The sequence below is a fragment of the Corvus cornix genome, chromosome 1A (genome assembly GCF_000738735.6).
Source record: "Corvus cornix cornix isolate S_Up_H32 chromosome 1A, ASM73873v5, whole genome shotgun sequence".
NCBI classification, from domain to species: Eukaryota; Metazoa; Chordata; class Aves; order Passeriformes; family Corvidae; genus Corvus; species Corvus cornix.
The window spans coordinates 47,180,731-47,195,996 of NC_047057.1; the positions used below are offsets into that span (position 1 = coordinate 47,180,731).

At 44.5% G+C, this 15,266-nt stretch overlaps 1 protein-coding gene across 3 annotated transcripts; it reads right to left on the reverse strand.

The window, feature by feature from the left end:
• Positions 1–960: 960 nt before the first annotated feature.
• Positions 961–9,989, reverse strand: PDE6H (phosphodiesterase 6H). Of its 3 annotated transcripts, none has more exons than XM_010410730.4 (4): positions 9,885–9,989; positions 5,060–5,246; positions 4,754–4,794; positions 961–3,879 (listed from the first exon to the last, which is right to left on the reverse strand). In XM_010410730.4, the coding sequence occupies exons 2-4, from the start codon at positions 5,197–5,199 to the stop codon at positions 3,803–3,805; spliced, it is 258 nt and encodes an 85-aa protein (XP_010409032.1). In that variant the 5' UTR covers positions 5,200–5,246; positions 9,885–9,989; the 3' UTR covers positions 961–3,802. The 3 variants fall into 3 exon arrangements, with proteins under 3 accessions (XP_010409032.1, XP_019148155.1, XP_010409033.1); XM_019292610.3 differs by lacking the exon at positions 9,885–9,989 and adding an exon at positions 8,315–8,540; XM_010410731.4 differs by lacking the exon at positions 9,885–9,989 and adding an exon at positions 8,310–8,539.
• Between the last annotated feature and the right edge of the window lie 5,277 nt (positions 9,990–15,266).

The window sequence follows — 15,266 nt, forward strand, 5'->3', positions numbered from 1 at the left end:
ACTTACACTGAGGGTTTGGGGCTTTAATTTTTTTATTATTATTTTTTCTTTTATTTATTTTTAACTGAGATTCCTGAAGTGATTTAGATACTGTGGGGGACAGAAAGGGGAGAAGCAAGACAAGTGCTTCTCACTTCTCCTAAGGTTCATTCTTCTTTTCTTGAAGAGATTTGGGTTTAATTAACTTTCTCACTAGAGTCGGAAACTGGGGTCAGTGAGGATGGGACTCAAAAGTTGGTTACTGCTTTAAATTGGCATAACCATGTGAGAAGATATTTTTATGGCTTTCAAAATGCAGTTGAGAAAAGGTTTGAAAAAGCCCTCACAAAGGAGCCCTGGGCAACTCATGTTCATATCTCACAGGATAGACAACATTCAAAGACAAAAGACTTTCAAGTGGACGCTCAGTGATGAGTTGCAAGAAAAAATGCCAAGGATGGCACAAAAGAAAACACTTCTAAGGCTGAGATTTGACACCATAGCACCAGAACGCAATTGCACTTGACCATCTTGAAACCCCTATGAACATTTAGAAAGTTCAGCCGCAGCAAGAAGCAAGAGGAGATGAGTGTTTGCAGCTCTGTCTTGCAGTCATGGCAATGAGAAGGAACTAAGTGGCATTCACATCTCAGCAATTCTTTGCTATAGGGTAGAAAACACACTGACATTCATTTGCACAGAGCCCCAGAAGATGTAACTGGCCAAAAGATTTCAGCCTGAAAGAAATCATGTGCAACACTTTTGGGAGAATATACCAGTCATCACTCAGGAAAAACTGCTTCTCAGATGATATCACAGTTGGTCTTTATTGTCTATTGCTTGGAGATAAATAGCTGCTTTTCTCTAGCAAGAGGTGATGAGTGACTTTCAGGTCTTTCCCCAGGAAAGGATTTCAGGAAAAGCTAAGTCATCTGCCTTTCCCTGGTTGTATTTTGTAAGCAAGTCAGACTACACTCTTAAGATTTTTTAAACAATTTCTATTAATTTTTATTCCTTTTGACATGTTTTTGTAGTAAAAGAACAGAGAGTAACATATTACAATGCATATAGACTGAAGTCCTTCAACAAGCTGCTTTAACACATTTGCTTTCTTGCACCATAGCCATCTCTCACTGAAAAATGGAAGCTTCAGGAATTACGGCTCATAAAAAAAACCTCAGAACCTCAGACAAAACAACTGTGAGTGTGTTTTAAGACTCTTCTTCTAAGTCTCAAAATTCCTTACAAGTAAAGGAACTAATGTAATCCCTATTAATGCACAGAAATTATTTTAAAATAACTAACAAATTGTGTTGTCTCAAAGCATCCCTCTTCTGATACAGCTCATCAGCCAGGCATGAGAGCTGGCTTATGTGTACATTCCTGTTGGACTCCTCTAGGAAGAAGAATGGAGTAGTTCTCTGATGGGAACTGGGGATATGGCAATCAGATATGGAACTACACCAGGACCTTCTGATTTGCTAAAACTTCAGTCCCTGGACTAAGGAGAGTTTTGCTTTTATCCCAGTATTTTCTGACAAAGTGTCTCAGTGTCTGTGGACTGTTTTCCCAAGGTCTGGGATGAAAAGGGAGCAAAAAGACGAAATAAAATTTTCTTCTCTTGTTTTTGTCCTATTAAAAAAGCTTTAAAAAGGGAAAACTCAATGATAATAGAGGCAGCCAGCTTGAAGGATTCAAAACTGGGTCTAGTGGATCTTTTCCCAGAGAGAAGGGGACAGACTGAGAAGGTGGGATGAGGATCATATGTAACAGGATGGCATAATGTGAACAAGAGCACGAGAGTATTGCCATAGGAACATTCACATTTAACTACAGAAGGAGAGGGCTAGTACGAGCTTGAAAAAAATGAAATCAGTTCCCTATAGTAAAAGCTAAATAAAACGTCATTTACATAAAGAACACTTAGGGAAAGAAGAAAAGCATTAAAAGGTGAGAAAGGCAGGAGAAACTGGAAGTAAGTGGAAAGGACAGACTGCCTCTGCCCAAGGAAATAGCTGAGGGCTGCAATTAGCTAAATGGTACATGGCTTCTGCGCCGTGATAGTGCTGCGGTTCTGAACCACTCCGTGGTTTACTGCTGTGTCTAATGGCAGGAGTGCTGAATAATAAAAGCTGTACTCTGGACTGCCAACAGGAATTAATTTCCTTTAGCTTTTGGTGCTCAAGCTATATTTTAACTGGAAACTGCTAGCTTTTATTTCTGGAATAACAGTAGCAGATAACTATAGCACCGCCATGGATTTATAGCAATGCTTTATGCGTGGGGATCAATCGTTTAGACAGGATTTGCTCTCCTCTCCACAATCGCTCCCTGCGCCCATGAACATGTTCAGCATAGGAAAGATAAGATAGGGGGAGGCAGTTCTTACGCAATGAGGCTTCTCAAGCTAAAGGCAATGATTAAAAATTCCACCTCCCCTTATGAATATTATGTAGCTACAATAAACTTGCTCCTTGCCTGCAAACAAGCCAAAAGCCCTCCCTTAATGCCAGGGCCGTAGGGAATCTCGGTGCCTTCCCCGAACATTTAAGTGGTTACGGGTGCCTCACCACTCGGCAGCACTCAGGCTGCCAGAGACCAGGAGACACAGATCGATGGGGTTAAGTGGATTCTCTCTGTGCTTGCCTGCATGTACACATCCTACCCTTCCCCTGCCTCCTCACTTGCTCTGTTGTTACTTTTCTCTGGGGACACCATTTGCCTGCTTGTCCAAACAAGCTCCACAGCTTGAAATTGCCAGGGAGTAAAGAGAGAAAAGCCTTCTTGCTTATGAGGGGCAGCATGAAGGGAGACTTGTCCTATGCTAAATACAGGGAAGAGGGAGCAATTACTGCAGTACCATTTTCTGCTGAATGTGGCGGGACTGCTGGCACAGTCTGGTGACAGACCATAAGGATTCCCTGTCTTAATCAGCAGCAAGCATGTCCTGGGGAGCAAATGTCTCATGTAAATATGTATGGGCATGGGGACAGTGCAAGTGTCACACGGGGCTTCCCATCAAAGGAGAGGAAACGCAGCGTCATTTGGAGAGCTGCTTCTTTGGAGTTGCAACCACAAAGGAATGAATAATGGGATCAATTCACTTAGCTATTGATCTCAGACGCACACGTTTTCATTTAACATTATGAGAACAGCCAGACTCTCATGGTTCGTCGCCTGTGGGCAGTACAGCAGAGACAGCATTTGCAAGCCCTTTTCCCCATTTGCTGATGAGGTAAATCTTAGCAGCACCTTCCTTATGGTGAACCCCTGGGGAAGGATCTCCTATGGAAAGCAGCCTAATGTCTGGACTGGTGACTCTAATGCTGTTTTCTACAGATGTACTCTGAGCAAATAATTAGTGGCCCAAATAACACGGGGACCTACCCATGGAAATTCTATATAGAAAGACGAAGAAAGAGAGGGAAGGAAGGAAGAATACAGAATGGGCTGATTTAATTAGGTGTGGACATACATGCACACAATATCTCAGCTAAACAGGGAAAAAGTTCAAATACAGCCTCCCTGTATCACCATAAACATTGAAGATCTATGACAGTGAGAGAAGAAAAAATATTGTGCAGGGAGGCATTAAGACATTTTTCAGTAGTTTCATCACATGGAGCATGAGGCCTGCTCAGGGTCTCAAATAACTTCTTTGCCAAATTAATCTGCAAAGTTAAGTTTCTCATAACTAGCTCTTACAAAACCACCCTGCCCATAAGCAAGTGGATGCAAGGGCCAAAAATAAGTGTCAAAGGTGGTGAAGAATATGCTGGGATCTGTGGAGTCACCAGGTGACACCAGAAGAGATGCTGACACCTTAGATGATCCCAAACTGGGCCAGCTCGTGCAGCTCCAGATGGCTGAAAGCTTCCCATGGGCAAATCACAGTGATATCTGCAAAAGAGAGAAAAAGACAAATGGGTTCTTGCCAATGCACTCCTTGGATTTATTTTTTATTAATGGAAAGGCTGATTTACTCAGGAGCCATTAACAAGAATGAGACTCCATTTGAAGGTTAAATGGGCAGATGAGCATTACAAATCTGGTACTACCTGTCAGACCAAACCATATCAGTGTACTTTCTCTCAGTGAGAAAAAGCAAGGCAGCATTTCCTAGTCTCTTCAGTGACTATGTAAACTGGTGTAAAAATTCATTCCAGGTATGTGGTTTCTCCTGTTCTCATAAATTACCTGTAGCCAAACTGTGATCTCCTTGAAGACATGTGGAGTTTTAAATCAGATGCTGAATAATTTGGGCTACAATATTCAGGATCTGTGACTCTCTCATTATCAATACTTCAAAGTTCTGACTGGCTACAGCTCATCCAATGCATGTTTCTCAATCCCAGATGGGTACATGAAATGCTTAAAATTAGGATTCTGATGACAACACAAATACTTAACCATCTGGGATTTAGTTTCTGTGATTTTTTGGTATTAATAGCTTAGCATTTAGCATTTCTTTGAGAACCTCATGCTGCTGAAATTCTTAGCCAGAGTATTAGCAGAAAACAAACAAGCACTTCTGCAGCCCAATGTAAGTAGTCTGAAGCTGAAGCATACATAAATGGCCTTTCCTTCTTGTAGTGAATGTAAGCATAAGCATGAACGTGGCAGCTTGGGGAGGTAGAACGAGTCTTCTCTGGTGACCCTGAGAGCTGCAGACAGGCCAGGGAAACAAAGACCACCCCAGAATCCTTTCCCATGATGAAGTTTGTCTGCACTAGTGCTAAAGCAGGGCATGACAACAACATCCTTCAGAGCTTACCTGTGCCCAGCCCCTCCATGCCTGGGATGTCATCTCCAAACCTAGGAGAGAAAAGAGCAGGTAAGGAGTGTGTTTGGGGCAGCAGCAAGGAAAGGGGAGATGTCCTAAACGCCCAGCCAAGGAAGGAGAATTGTGGGTAGGGAGCAGAAGAGAAGCAGCTCCAGGTTGGAGAGCTGATTGTGACCCGGGGGCAGGGGAAAGCCTTCTGGCTCCTTGCCCAAGGGAAGATGGTATCACAGAAGCACAATGGAGCAGTGGGGAGCTACTCAACTAGCATGGTTTCTTTTCTTTCCAAAATTCCCTTACCCTCTTACTCCTTTTTTGGGGGGCTTGCTCTTGAACTGCCTTGTCTGTCTCTGCTTGAACTTGGGAGGCCCCTTGCGTGGTGTGCTGGGACCAGTTGGAGCATCTCCGGTGTTGAGGGTGGCGGCTGGGGTCTCGCTCATCGCTGGGCTGTGAGCGGCAGGCACGCGCCTCTCTCAGATCCCTCTGTCTGCAAGATAACAGCAAGGACTGACACAACACTCTGCTTATCTTTTCTAGGTATCAGTAGTCAGTTGACAGAATTATGGAAAATACAATTGTGGCAGGATTAAAGATAATGCTATTAAAGATAAAGAAAGATTGTAATGCATAGAAATTAAGCAGGGTAGCACTGCATTTCATCTGGCATGCTAGAATTAAGATGCCAAACAAAGGACACTCAAACTAAGGCCAAAAAGACATTTAACCCCATGGTGCAATGACTGCAGAGTCATGGAGACTAACACCTTCTTTTGTCTCAAACACAGTTGCACTCTTGGAGACAGGTTGCTGCAGAAGCTTGCCCCACAATTTAGGTAAAATAGGAACTTTAATTACAATGTTGGGGGTTTTTTTTCTAGCTAGCCCTGGAATAGCATTGCTGAGGTTTTTGCTTCCTGGTTCAGGACCTGATTGCTGCAGGAGCCACGAAGACACATGTATTGCTTAGAGAAATAGCCCATCCTTGGGAATCACCTCTTCTCATACTTGTGCCTAAGCATTACCTTTTGAACACTGATGGACATGGGATGCTGAGCTAGATGTGCCCTCTGTCTGGGTGGAGCTGCAGTTAGGGCTCCACGTTTGTCAATATCAAACTTACAGGAAATAGTACAAGATCATTGAAAGATTATACAGAAGGCTAAGGCAAAGCACTGGGGACTGTCTTTTAGGCAGAAGTTAATTCTGCAAATTTCTCAGGATTTAGAAGAGTAAAGCCTGTAACTTTCCCTGGGATGTGCCCATTTTGGTATTTCTGAGCATTGTATTACATATGCTGACCCCTTTTCATCACACTGTACATGAGCCAAACTCCACTTCACAGGGGCTAAATAGTTATCAGAGAGCAATTTCTGTTTGGGAGACCTCTGTCTTAGAGGGCAGAACTGCTGCAGTCTGAGCCTTTTGCTTCTTTCCCAGAGAGGACAGCAGTAACTCTCACCAGTGCCCAAAGGGAAGCTTCCAGTCCTTCGTCAAATTTTGTGCTAATTAGTATGCTAGAATGGTCTGAACAAGTGCATTTATGGATAAAAATAAATGCAACTTTTTTCCTTCTTCCTTGAAGTCACGTTCTTCCCCATGACTGTTATACATCTCCTATCTCCAGGTGTTCATCCCTGTGCATCCAGGCTGATGTAATCGCTGATGGAATTAACTTCAGGATTTGGTTCTAAAGACTAATCTCATTAGGTCACATAGTACTCTGGTTTAATCCCCAACATCACCGTGACACACCGGATTTTTAATCTCAGAACTATAAATGTCATCGAAGATTTTTTTTCCCAAGTCTAAAGAGAGTTCATGTCTTTGTCCTGAAATAGCCAGAGCGCTGGAAAGCAAATCCTGAGATACAAGGAGAAAGATCATCCAAGCAATCCTCCTGTGTCACTTGCACATCAATGCAAGGTTAAAAGCCATATTTCTGTATCTGTGGCAGTCTGGAAATACTTCACCCAGGACACCTTTCCATCTGTGGTGGCAGTAGGATGGTTCCAAATGATAGTACCTAGAGGCAGGCTAGCTCTTCTGTCGCTTGTGGTCAGGCTTCTGTCTCAGCTGTGATATCCCAAGCAGGAGACTGGACAGGTTCCAGCAGCCCCAAATGGAGCAGCAGATGGTTGTGTCTGAAGCTGAAGTATGCACAGATGCTATTCCCCCGCGTGTAACACAACGCTTCCTAAGCACACACTGTGCCCACAAACACAGGGATCAGCTCAAACCGTGGAAGTTACTTATTTGGCTGCCATCTCTGCAGTGCCTGAACAGTTGCCCAGTATTTACAGCTTTTTCTTTTTCCTCACAGCATGGTGGCAGGACAGGCAAACACTGCCACCTTCTTCTTTTACAGAATGAGAATGGAAGTGCAGTGATAGGTATGACCTGGACTGCACTGCTCGGAGGAGAGATGAAATCTTTTGACTCACAGATTTTTAGGGCCAAACTGAGAGATGAAGGCATTTTGCCTCAAAACAAAGACAGAATTTGGTGCCTCTCTGTTACTCAGGATGGGAGGAATTCAGATGATACTGCCCTACAACCAATGCTTCGCATCAGAAAGCTGCTCTGTAACGTCTGCTAATGTGCCAAAGTCTATTATTATGCCTCTGTCTCAGGTGCAATTCTCATCACCATGTTGTCTGTCCCAGTGCTAGACCCCGCTCCTGAACTAAAAGGGACACGCATCCACTTTTAAGCACCATGTTAATCTGACACCTAAATTACTTGGCACACCTCTCAAGGGCTACTTCCAAAAGTACAACAGAAAAAACAAACTGGCTAACAGATTTCCATCCCTTAGGACTGACATCCAAAACTTGACAGCTGTATTTGAGCTCCATCTCCAACTGAATTCCTGCTTCAATAACCTCTGCTGTGTACTGGCATGTCACCTTAACCACCAATACGTCTTTGAGGGTCAAAACTTCTTAGATCCTTGAGTCCACACTTTGTCCCTGACATTCACTCAATAGAGGAATAGCTAACAGAAAGATTGAGCCCTTGAAGTTTCTTTTTGCCCCAATCTGAAGTAGTTGTATCCATCTACCAGGTATTCAATAACACAGGATTTGGTAGGAAAAAGGATCTGCCCAAATCACACTTCATCCTCTCTCACCTGCATGAATTGAACAAAGAGCACTCAATGAAACTTTTAGTTAGGGACATTTCTAACATTAGGGACAATTCTAACTTTTTCCTTACTAACCTCCCTCTATTATCTCCATGCTTCACAAAAAAAAATGACCGAGGATGGAAAGTAACCTTAATGCCACATAACAACTTCCATCTTGCAGCAGGAATCAAGCTGCCCTCCCACCACGGAACTGGTGAGACTCAATTGCCATCATTAGAGTCAAAAAATTCTCCATTCATGCCAGCGTGGGCCCTGCCCCACAGGATGGAACCTGCTCCAGTTCCCACACCTCGGGAACAAACTGCCCCTACACACAGCCAGACAAGCACCTCAGGATCACAGATATGGAAGAAATGCCAATAGCAGCTCTTCCCGTGGGAATTTCACAGCCTTCTGTCTTACCGTACTTGGTTACTTGGCTAGTCCTTGGTACCAGATCAAACAGGTGGCTTGACAAACGTTTGAGTCTCCTCTAGATCTTTGCAAGTGCTGTGCTGCCTCTTCCCAGTGTTTCCTGGTCTGCCAGAGCTCTTTTGCTTCTGCCAGCACCAGCATGCAGCTCCTGGGCAAGAGCTGATGGCTGTGCATGTAAAGATTGTTCAGGCATAAGATCCTCTGCCATGCACTTCCTCTGCCCCCTCCTCTGATGAGGTGTTACCTAATTGCCCCTGACAGCAATTCTGCTCAGTCAAGGGCTTAATCCTCTAGGTAAGAGCTTTGCTTGCATCTGAATGCTAATTATACCTAATACTCTTTAATGGGCTTATCTCAGTTTCGTCAGAAATCCCTCCTCTGGGTTGTTGGCCAGGTTAATCATCCTTCTTTTAGTTTTATTTAAATTTAAAGGGGCTTGAATACTACTGACAAATGCTGACTCTTTAATCTGCCCCATCCTTAATCTCTGACTCTCTATGGAAAATGTCCCTGGCAGATAATGTAGATACCTCACTTGATCTTCTTCAGACAGTTTTGGTGTAGGGACTTGTCTTCCTCATCCAAAACTTTCAAAAATACAGATTCTTCTGTGTGCATTTGTCCTGTGCTGCCTCAGGGTGTCAGACACAGAACCTCCATAAGCCGTGGCCCTCCATGCAGATACTCTTCCATGAGTAGAGAGAAACCAGGAGGAAATATCCTTCTTTTCACATTCTTTTTATGGGTTTCTTGCATGCTCAGATCTTGGCCTCAGGAAAGCCACTAGCATCATCCTTTCAGGCTTTCGTCAGGGAGTATTGAATCCAGTGCCTTTGAGGAGTTTCATAGCTCCAGTCTCAATTGCTTGAGGTGGCTAATCATAGTGGCGGGAAAAAGTCCACGCAGGTTCAGCCCTTTCTGCTCCTGTGTCTTACAAAGGATTTCAAATCCTTCATTCTAGCAGCAGTTTTAAGACCAAGAACAGGTGAAAGAGGATGCACTCTAAAAGACAGAAACTCATTTCCAGTAGAACTATATTCCCAAATGGGGATCACTGGAAAGACCCCAGTTGAAAGAAGGGATTCAGTGACAGCAGAGGTACAGCATCATGTTATAAACTCCTCATTGAAGTGCCCTGCATGTGCGGTGGGGCACTGGGGCAGGAAACACCAGCTGCCTGTCCCAGCTGCTCCTAGGCAGTCCCCCGGGGCTCCTCACATGCAGGCTCAGCCAGTTGAGGACACAAGCCAAGGGGGTTCCAGGGAGCCCCAGCTGAGGGATGCCCAGCATGAGAAACTGAGCTCGTACAGCCAGGGAGCTTTGAGACAAACCACTGCTGCAGCACCTGCCCTAATGTTAGAGGAAACAGTGAGCAACCACACAAGAATCACAACTCCTTCCCCTAGATACTGGATCTGTTCATGCTCTCCAAGCACAAACATCCAAATTTTTCCTCCATGGAGTTTTATCTGGATGTTTCTCTCCCCTGGGTTTTGCACCCAGTTCTTTTTGCATCCCACTTCCCCCCCTTGCTATTACTTTGAGCTCCTGGGGAACACTTACAGTGCCAAGGGCTCCTCTTGCAAATCATTCAACTCCCGTCCTCCAGCCTGCGTAGAAAGAGTCTCGAGGTGTCCTTTGTCCTGCAGATATACCCTGCCACCAGGTGACATCAGGGCATCAATCGTGGGCGGGCATCTACACGGCAGGGGTGAAGTGGGGGGAGCACTGTGAGACCAGAGCTGTGCAGGCACAGCTCCAGTAAGGTCTGGAGGAGCAGCAGAGCCTCGTCACACTTCTGAGGGGTGATGTGGCCCTTTCTGCAAGAAGGGTGTGGCTTCTCTGGAGCTTCTGGGAGGACATCTCTGCAGAAGCAAAGAGAAATAAAGAAATAACCTGCCCTTCAAGTGATGCTGCTTCTTGGGAACACACATGTCTGCACATGTCAGGGAAGGGAGGATTCCCTATCCCTCTCCTGTGCTGGCAAATGCCTGGAGGGGTTCCCAGTAAACTTCTCAGAGGTGCCGCAGGGGAAAAGACACATCTTACAGAGCAATGCACGCAGTTAGACCAGTGTCAACAGAGCTGAGTCCACTCAAGGGAGTCACAGGGAATGCTGCTGAGATGCTGCTAGGGCTCTAGTGAAGCAGATGGGAAGGCAGGGGGAGAATGGGGAACCTTTGTGTTGCATGTGGGTGGCCAGCCAGTCACTCCTGAGAGCCCAGGTGTTGGGCTGAGGTAACAGCTAGGTCACATCTGGGTACCAGTAGCATTGCTACTGTGAGGAGCCCTTGGAGGTAGAGCTCAACCCATACTCCAACCCAACAAAACTCCGTGCATGGTAATGCATACTATTTTATACCAAGTGCTTGGTATCTCCAATATGTTGTAATAGCCTGTTGTAACTGCCTGGAAGATCAGTGTCAGAGATGTGGAAAGAGTTGGTGGAGTCTCAGGATGAAAAGAGAAGGTCTAGAGTCCTGCTAAAATGGGCTAGAAGATCATCCTCATCCTCGGCTGCAGCAGTGCCTCAGTGTAGTGGTTTGGTTCAAAATATCCATTACTTACTTATAAATCATCCCTAGGCCTATTTGCCTATCCACAACTTGCTCCGATCTTGTCCCTGATAGAAACCTAGACTATGCTAAACCATGACACTCAGTCATGGCCTGTAACTGTCTGGCTTGAGGTACAACCACAAGGTTAACAAACCTCAGGGGCTCTTGGCTCTGGTGAAGCACCTTGCACTCACCCTTGTTGAGCTCCCACCTCACAACATGAGATAAGGGCTGGCAGGACTGAAAATAATCCTGGAGAATGAGAGCAACAGGAGCATGAGAGCAGCAGAGGAGCAGAAGGACACCAAAGTGTGGGTTGTTTATGATGGATGGGATTTGTCTTTGGGTGAGGTTGGAGGAGGGGATTTTGGAGCAGCCATGCCAGCCAGGGGTGTGGCCACGTGTGGCCAAGAAGGGACAGTCTCTCACTGATGTGACAGACCCTGGCAGCAAACACCAGTCCAGCACTGTGCTGTTGCTGAGCAAGAGTCCCATAGCTGAGGCCTCTGACCTTTCAGATGGCTGAAGTTAGACAAGATAAATCCTTCAGTGAGACTCTTAGCTTACATTAAAAAAATCAGTAAGGTCCTAGCCCTTGAGTGGGCACTGAGAAGCCAGGAAGTAAATACTAGATGTAGCTGAGGGGCTTTTAATCTAGCAGAGAAGGAGCAAGCACACTTACATTCCCACACATTTAAGACAATCACACAGCTTTCAGAGGCTTGTGCAGTAATTTTTGGGCACAGGAAAGAGGACGGGGGCAGCATAGTGTTGGCATCCTCTCTTCCCTGTGGTAACTAGAGCACGTATACAAATGCGTGGAGATTGATTGCACTCATCCTCTTCTGACAGCAGAAGTGATTACTGTGGGCAGGACCTGCTTGTGTGGATATAAAGAGGTGCAGCCTGCTGGCAGCAGACTCACTCCCATTCCTGCTGCTCATTCCCATGCCTCCATCTGCTGCAGACAGGTTTCCAGGGGCTCCCCCTCCCCTTCTGCCTCCTCTTATGTAGGTAAAGTTGCTGGGGAAATCAGCTCTACAGCCCTCTACTCTTTCCTGAAGCTTAAAAATTTACATGTATTCAGGCCGTTTGTTTTCAAAATACTCCCTTTGTTTTCCTGTTTTCCCAATGAAACCTGTCTCGTTTCTCTTTAACAAAAGTGGACTGTGGGAAAAAAATTTCCATGGTGTCACACAAAGATATTTTTTTACCACTGACAACACATGACAGAAACTCCCTAAAGGGCCCCACTTCTCATGTTCTTTCTTATCTCCCAGGATTATCAGTCCTCCCTCTCCATCCATCCTCTCTCTCTCCCTTCCCCTCACGAAGTGGGTGGCATTTGCTTTTCAGAGTTGTAGGCGCACAGCTTCTTTTCAGAGCAAGAGGCTTTATGTTCATGCCTGGCTGCCACACCACATGGATGACAAGTCCTGCCCAGGGACTGAGTACCCAGTCCCTGTCCCTCCCTGCACAGGCTTTTCCCCCCCTGGTCCCAGGAAAGCCACTGACAACTTTTTTGGCCACAACAGTTGCGATTTGATCCAGACCAAAGCTGCACCAGAAACCAAGTGGTAGCAGGAGTTCAGTCCTCATGGCCTCAAAGGAAAACTCATGAGCTTCATCACCTCTGGCCAGATTATACTCTATTCCAAGGAATCACTTAAAAAGCATCTCCAAGGTTTCTGACCCTATTTATGAGCTGGTGTAGCCATGGAAACAGTAGTTATGCCAGAAATAGCAGATCACTTGAATGACAAAGAAAACACGAGTTTACAAGACAGTGATTTTTCCACAGGCTGACTGAGCTCATGGGACTGTGGGAGGAAATCCCAGCTGAGACACAGACTCAGGGATGCGGCTGATAAGGGCTGTGGTTGGTGTGGGCCACAAAACCTTTTGAAAATTATCTCTACAAGCTTGTGCCACATCCTTGGGAGATTTTGTGCCTTATTGATAGAGATTTATCACTTGCCACAAAGATACACCTAACTGGAAGTGAGCAGAGAATCAACCACGCAGTAAAATGTTGGTTTCACTCCCGAAGATAAGCGGCCTACTAACTGAGTCTGAAGCCCTGGTGAGAGAACCATGGTAGGATCTGGATTTAGAATGGGATTGTCAATTGGTCTCATAGAAGATCAGTGAGGTTGTCATGTCAACAGAATTTTGGTGAGAAACTCAATGTAGTAAGTTGCCTGTAAAAGAAGACTCACATGCTGTAATCCTCCTCCTGCAATGCCTCATGTCATTTGTCCTAGTGTAGAAAAGAGAAACAGATACAGGGGATTGGGCTTTGCCTGGCAGAGATATTTGGTTGTTCGAATACATGAAAATCAGTCCATCAAAAATGCACAGAAGACAGCACGCCCATGGATAGTTTTATCATTTTTCATCCAGGAAATCATGCACAGTTATTTTGGTGTCAGGATTAAGCATCTATAACAGCCTGCAATAAACGGGGTGTGCTGACTTTGGGAATCTGTGCCTGCTGCTGGATACAAAAGCTGTGTTCAGTGCGTCCAAGCTCAGCTCGCAGAAGAGCCTGATCTTGATACTCATTTCCACTTATGCCCTGGAGGCTTCTCTGGCAACAGGGCAGAGATGAAAGAGGATGAGGTCTGTTTTTCCACTACCGGGGCTCTAGAGGGAGATTTCCATGACCGACCTGAAGAAAAGGGTCCTTTGAGGAAATATAAATCAAGTCATAAGGTTCTGCTGAACTATCAGCAATGGCCCTGTCTGTGCTACAAACTAGGCATTGGGAACATGACTAAGTCCTCAAGCCAAATGGCCACTGCCAAGGCTTCTTCAAGAAAAATGAAGTCCCTGCTTTTCTCATTCAGTCAAGGGCGCTCTACTTGTGCATGTAAGAACATCATTACAGGCCCCAGGCATGCAGGCACAAATGCTTTAGGACATTCTGGGGCTTTTTATAGCAGATGATACAAAACCATGTAGTCTGTCCTACACTTCATTAGTTACCAGAGAGTTATGTTTTCTTCTGAGTAGAAAGTCTGGCCTTTCTTGGAACATATAACTGAGTCTTAGCATCTCACACTCACAAGGCTGCTATGTTAGCATGATTTTAGTAACTTACAGAAACTTTTCCCTGATTGGCATAAATAAAAGGAAAACCAAAAGGAATCCTCTCCCCTCTCTCTTTTTTTGATAACCCTTTTCACCATCAGATCTCAAAAGAGAGAACTAAATTTTTACCGTTCTTATTTGTAAATACAGAAGAGATGCTGGAGAGGAAGTTCACAGACTTGCAGATGAGACTCAGCCATGCAGGCATCTGCTGTGGAGACTGATGTTCTTGGCCATGCAGCACAAAAAGCTCAGTTGTTTCTAACTGCTCTGTGATTCACTGTTTAAGAGCATCCCCATGCTCATTGCAAAGCTGTCCCATGAGAAAGCAGTATCATTAGTGAGCATTCTTTCTGGGCACTAACTTTGCTTGATGTCTGCATCCAGGCTGTTGGTAATGACACAGTAGCACTGAGCTTGTTAGACCATTTTAAAAAGCATCTTTTCTTTCTTGCTTTCACTCTGCCCGCAATTAAAATATCCACTTTTTAATTTATAAGATTATTTCTCTCCTGAATGACATTTACAGAACAAGCTCAACATTAATATACTGAACCAAAACTTAGCATTTTTCCCTTTTTTATCAAACCCAGGTAGTTAATCTGGTTATCTAGGTGACTGCTATAAATCAGAGCTTGTGGTTGCTCTTAAAAATGTACCTGAATCACACAGTTTCCACAGTATTGTCTCAAGGGTCTTATTCAGATTTTTCTTTTCTCATAATTGATTCCTTCTGTATGAACTACATGCCATGTACCTGTGAACAGTGATTAAATGACACGCTAGTGCTCTCTAAAATGATCATGCATTGAACTAAACAGAGAAGTAATACTGCCTTGCTAAAAAAAAAAAAAGAGTGTGTTTTTATTTAAATAGAAATCAGATAGTCCCAGAGTTTTATTCAGTTTAAAACAGTGAAGCAAATGATTCAGTGTCACTGGGCTAAGAAGAAGAAACTGTACACAAGTCAGCTCCAGATGTCTTCTTTCCTGACAGCTCCTTTTATCATATTTTTTTTTTTTTTTTTTTTTAAATGATCGATTCTTTCTCCTTGGCAACCAGCAGCCCAAGAATGGAAGGCTCTTCTAAACATTTTGGTAAAATGTTTCTTTCTTCTTCTTAGGGGGGCACATACCTTCCCATGTCTTTCACACCATGCAACAGACATATTCTTCTTTCCTCCTCCTACCACATAAAAGCACCGCTGTGCAATCTCATTCAGATCAGCTCTTTGCCACCATTATTATGATTTTTTTCATGTAACAGTTGAGGCTTTCAGAAAGAAATGATTGCT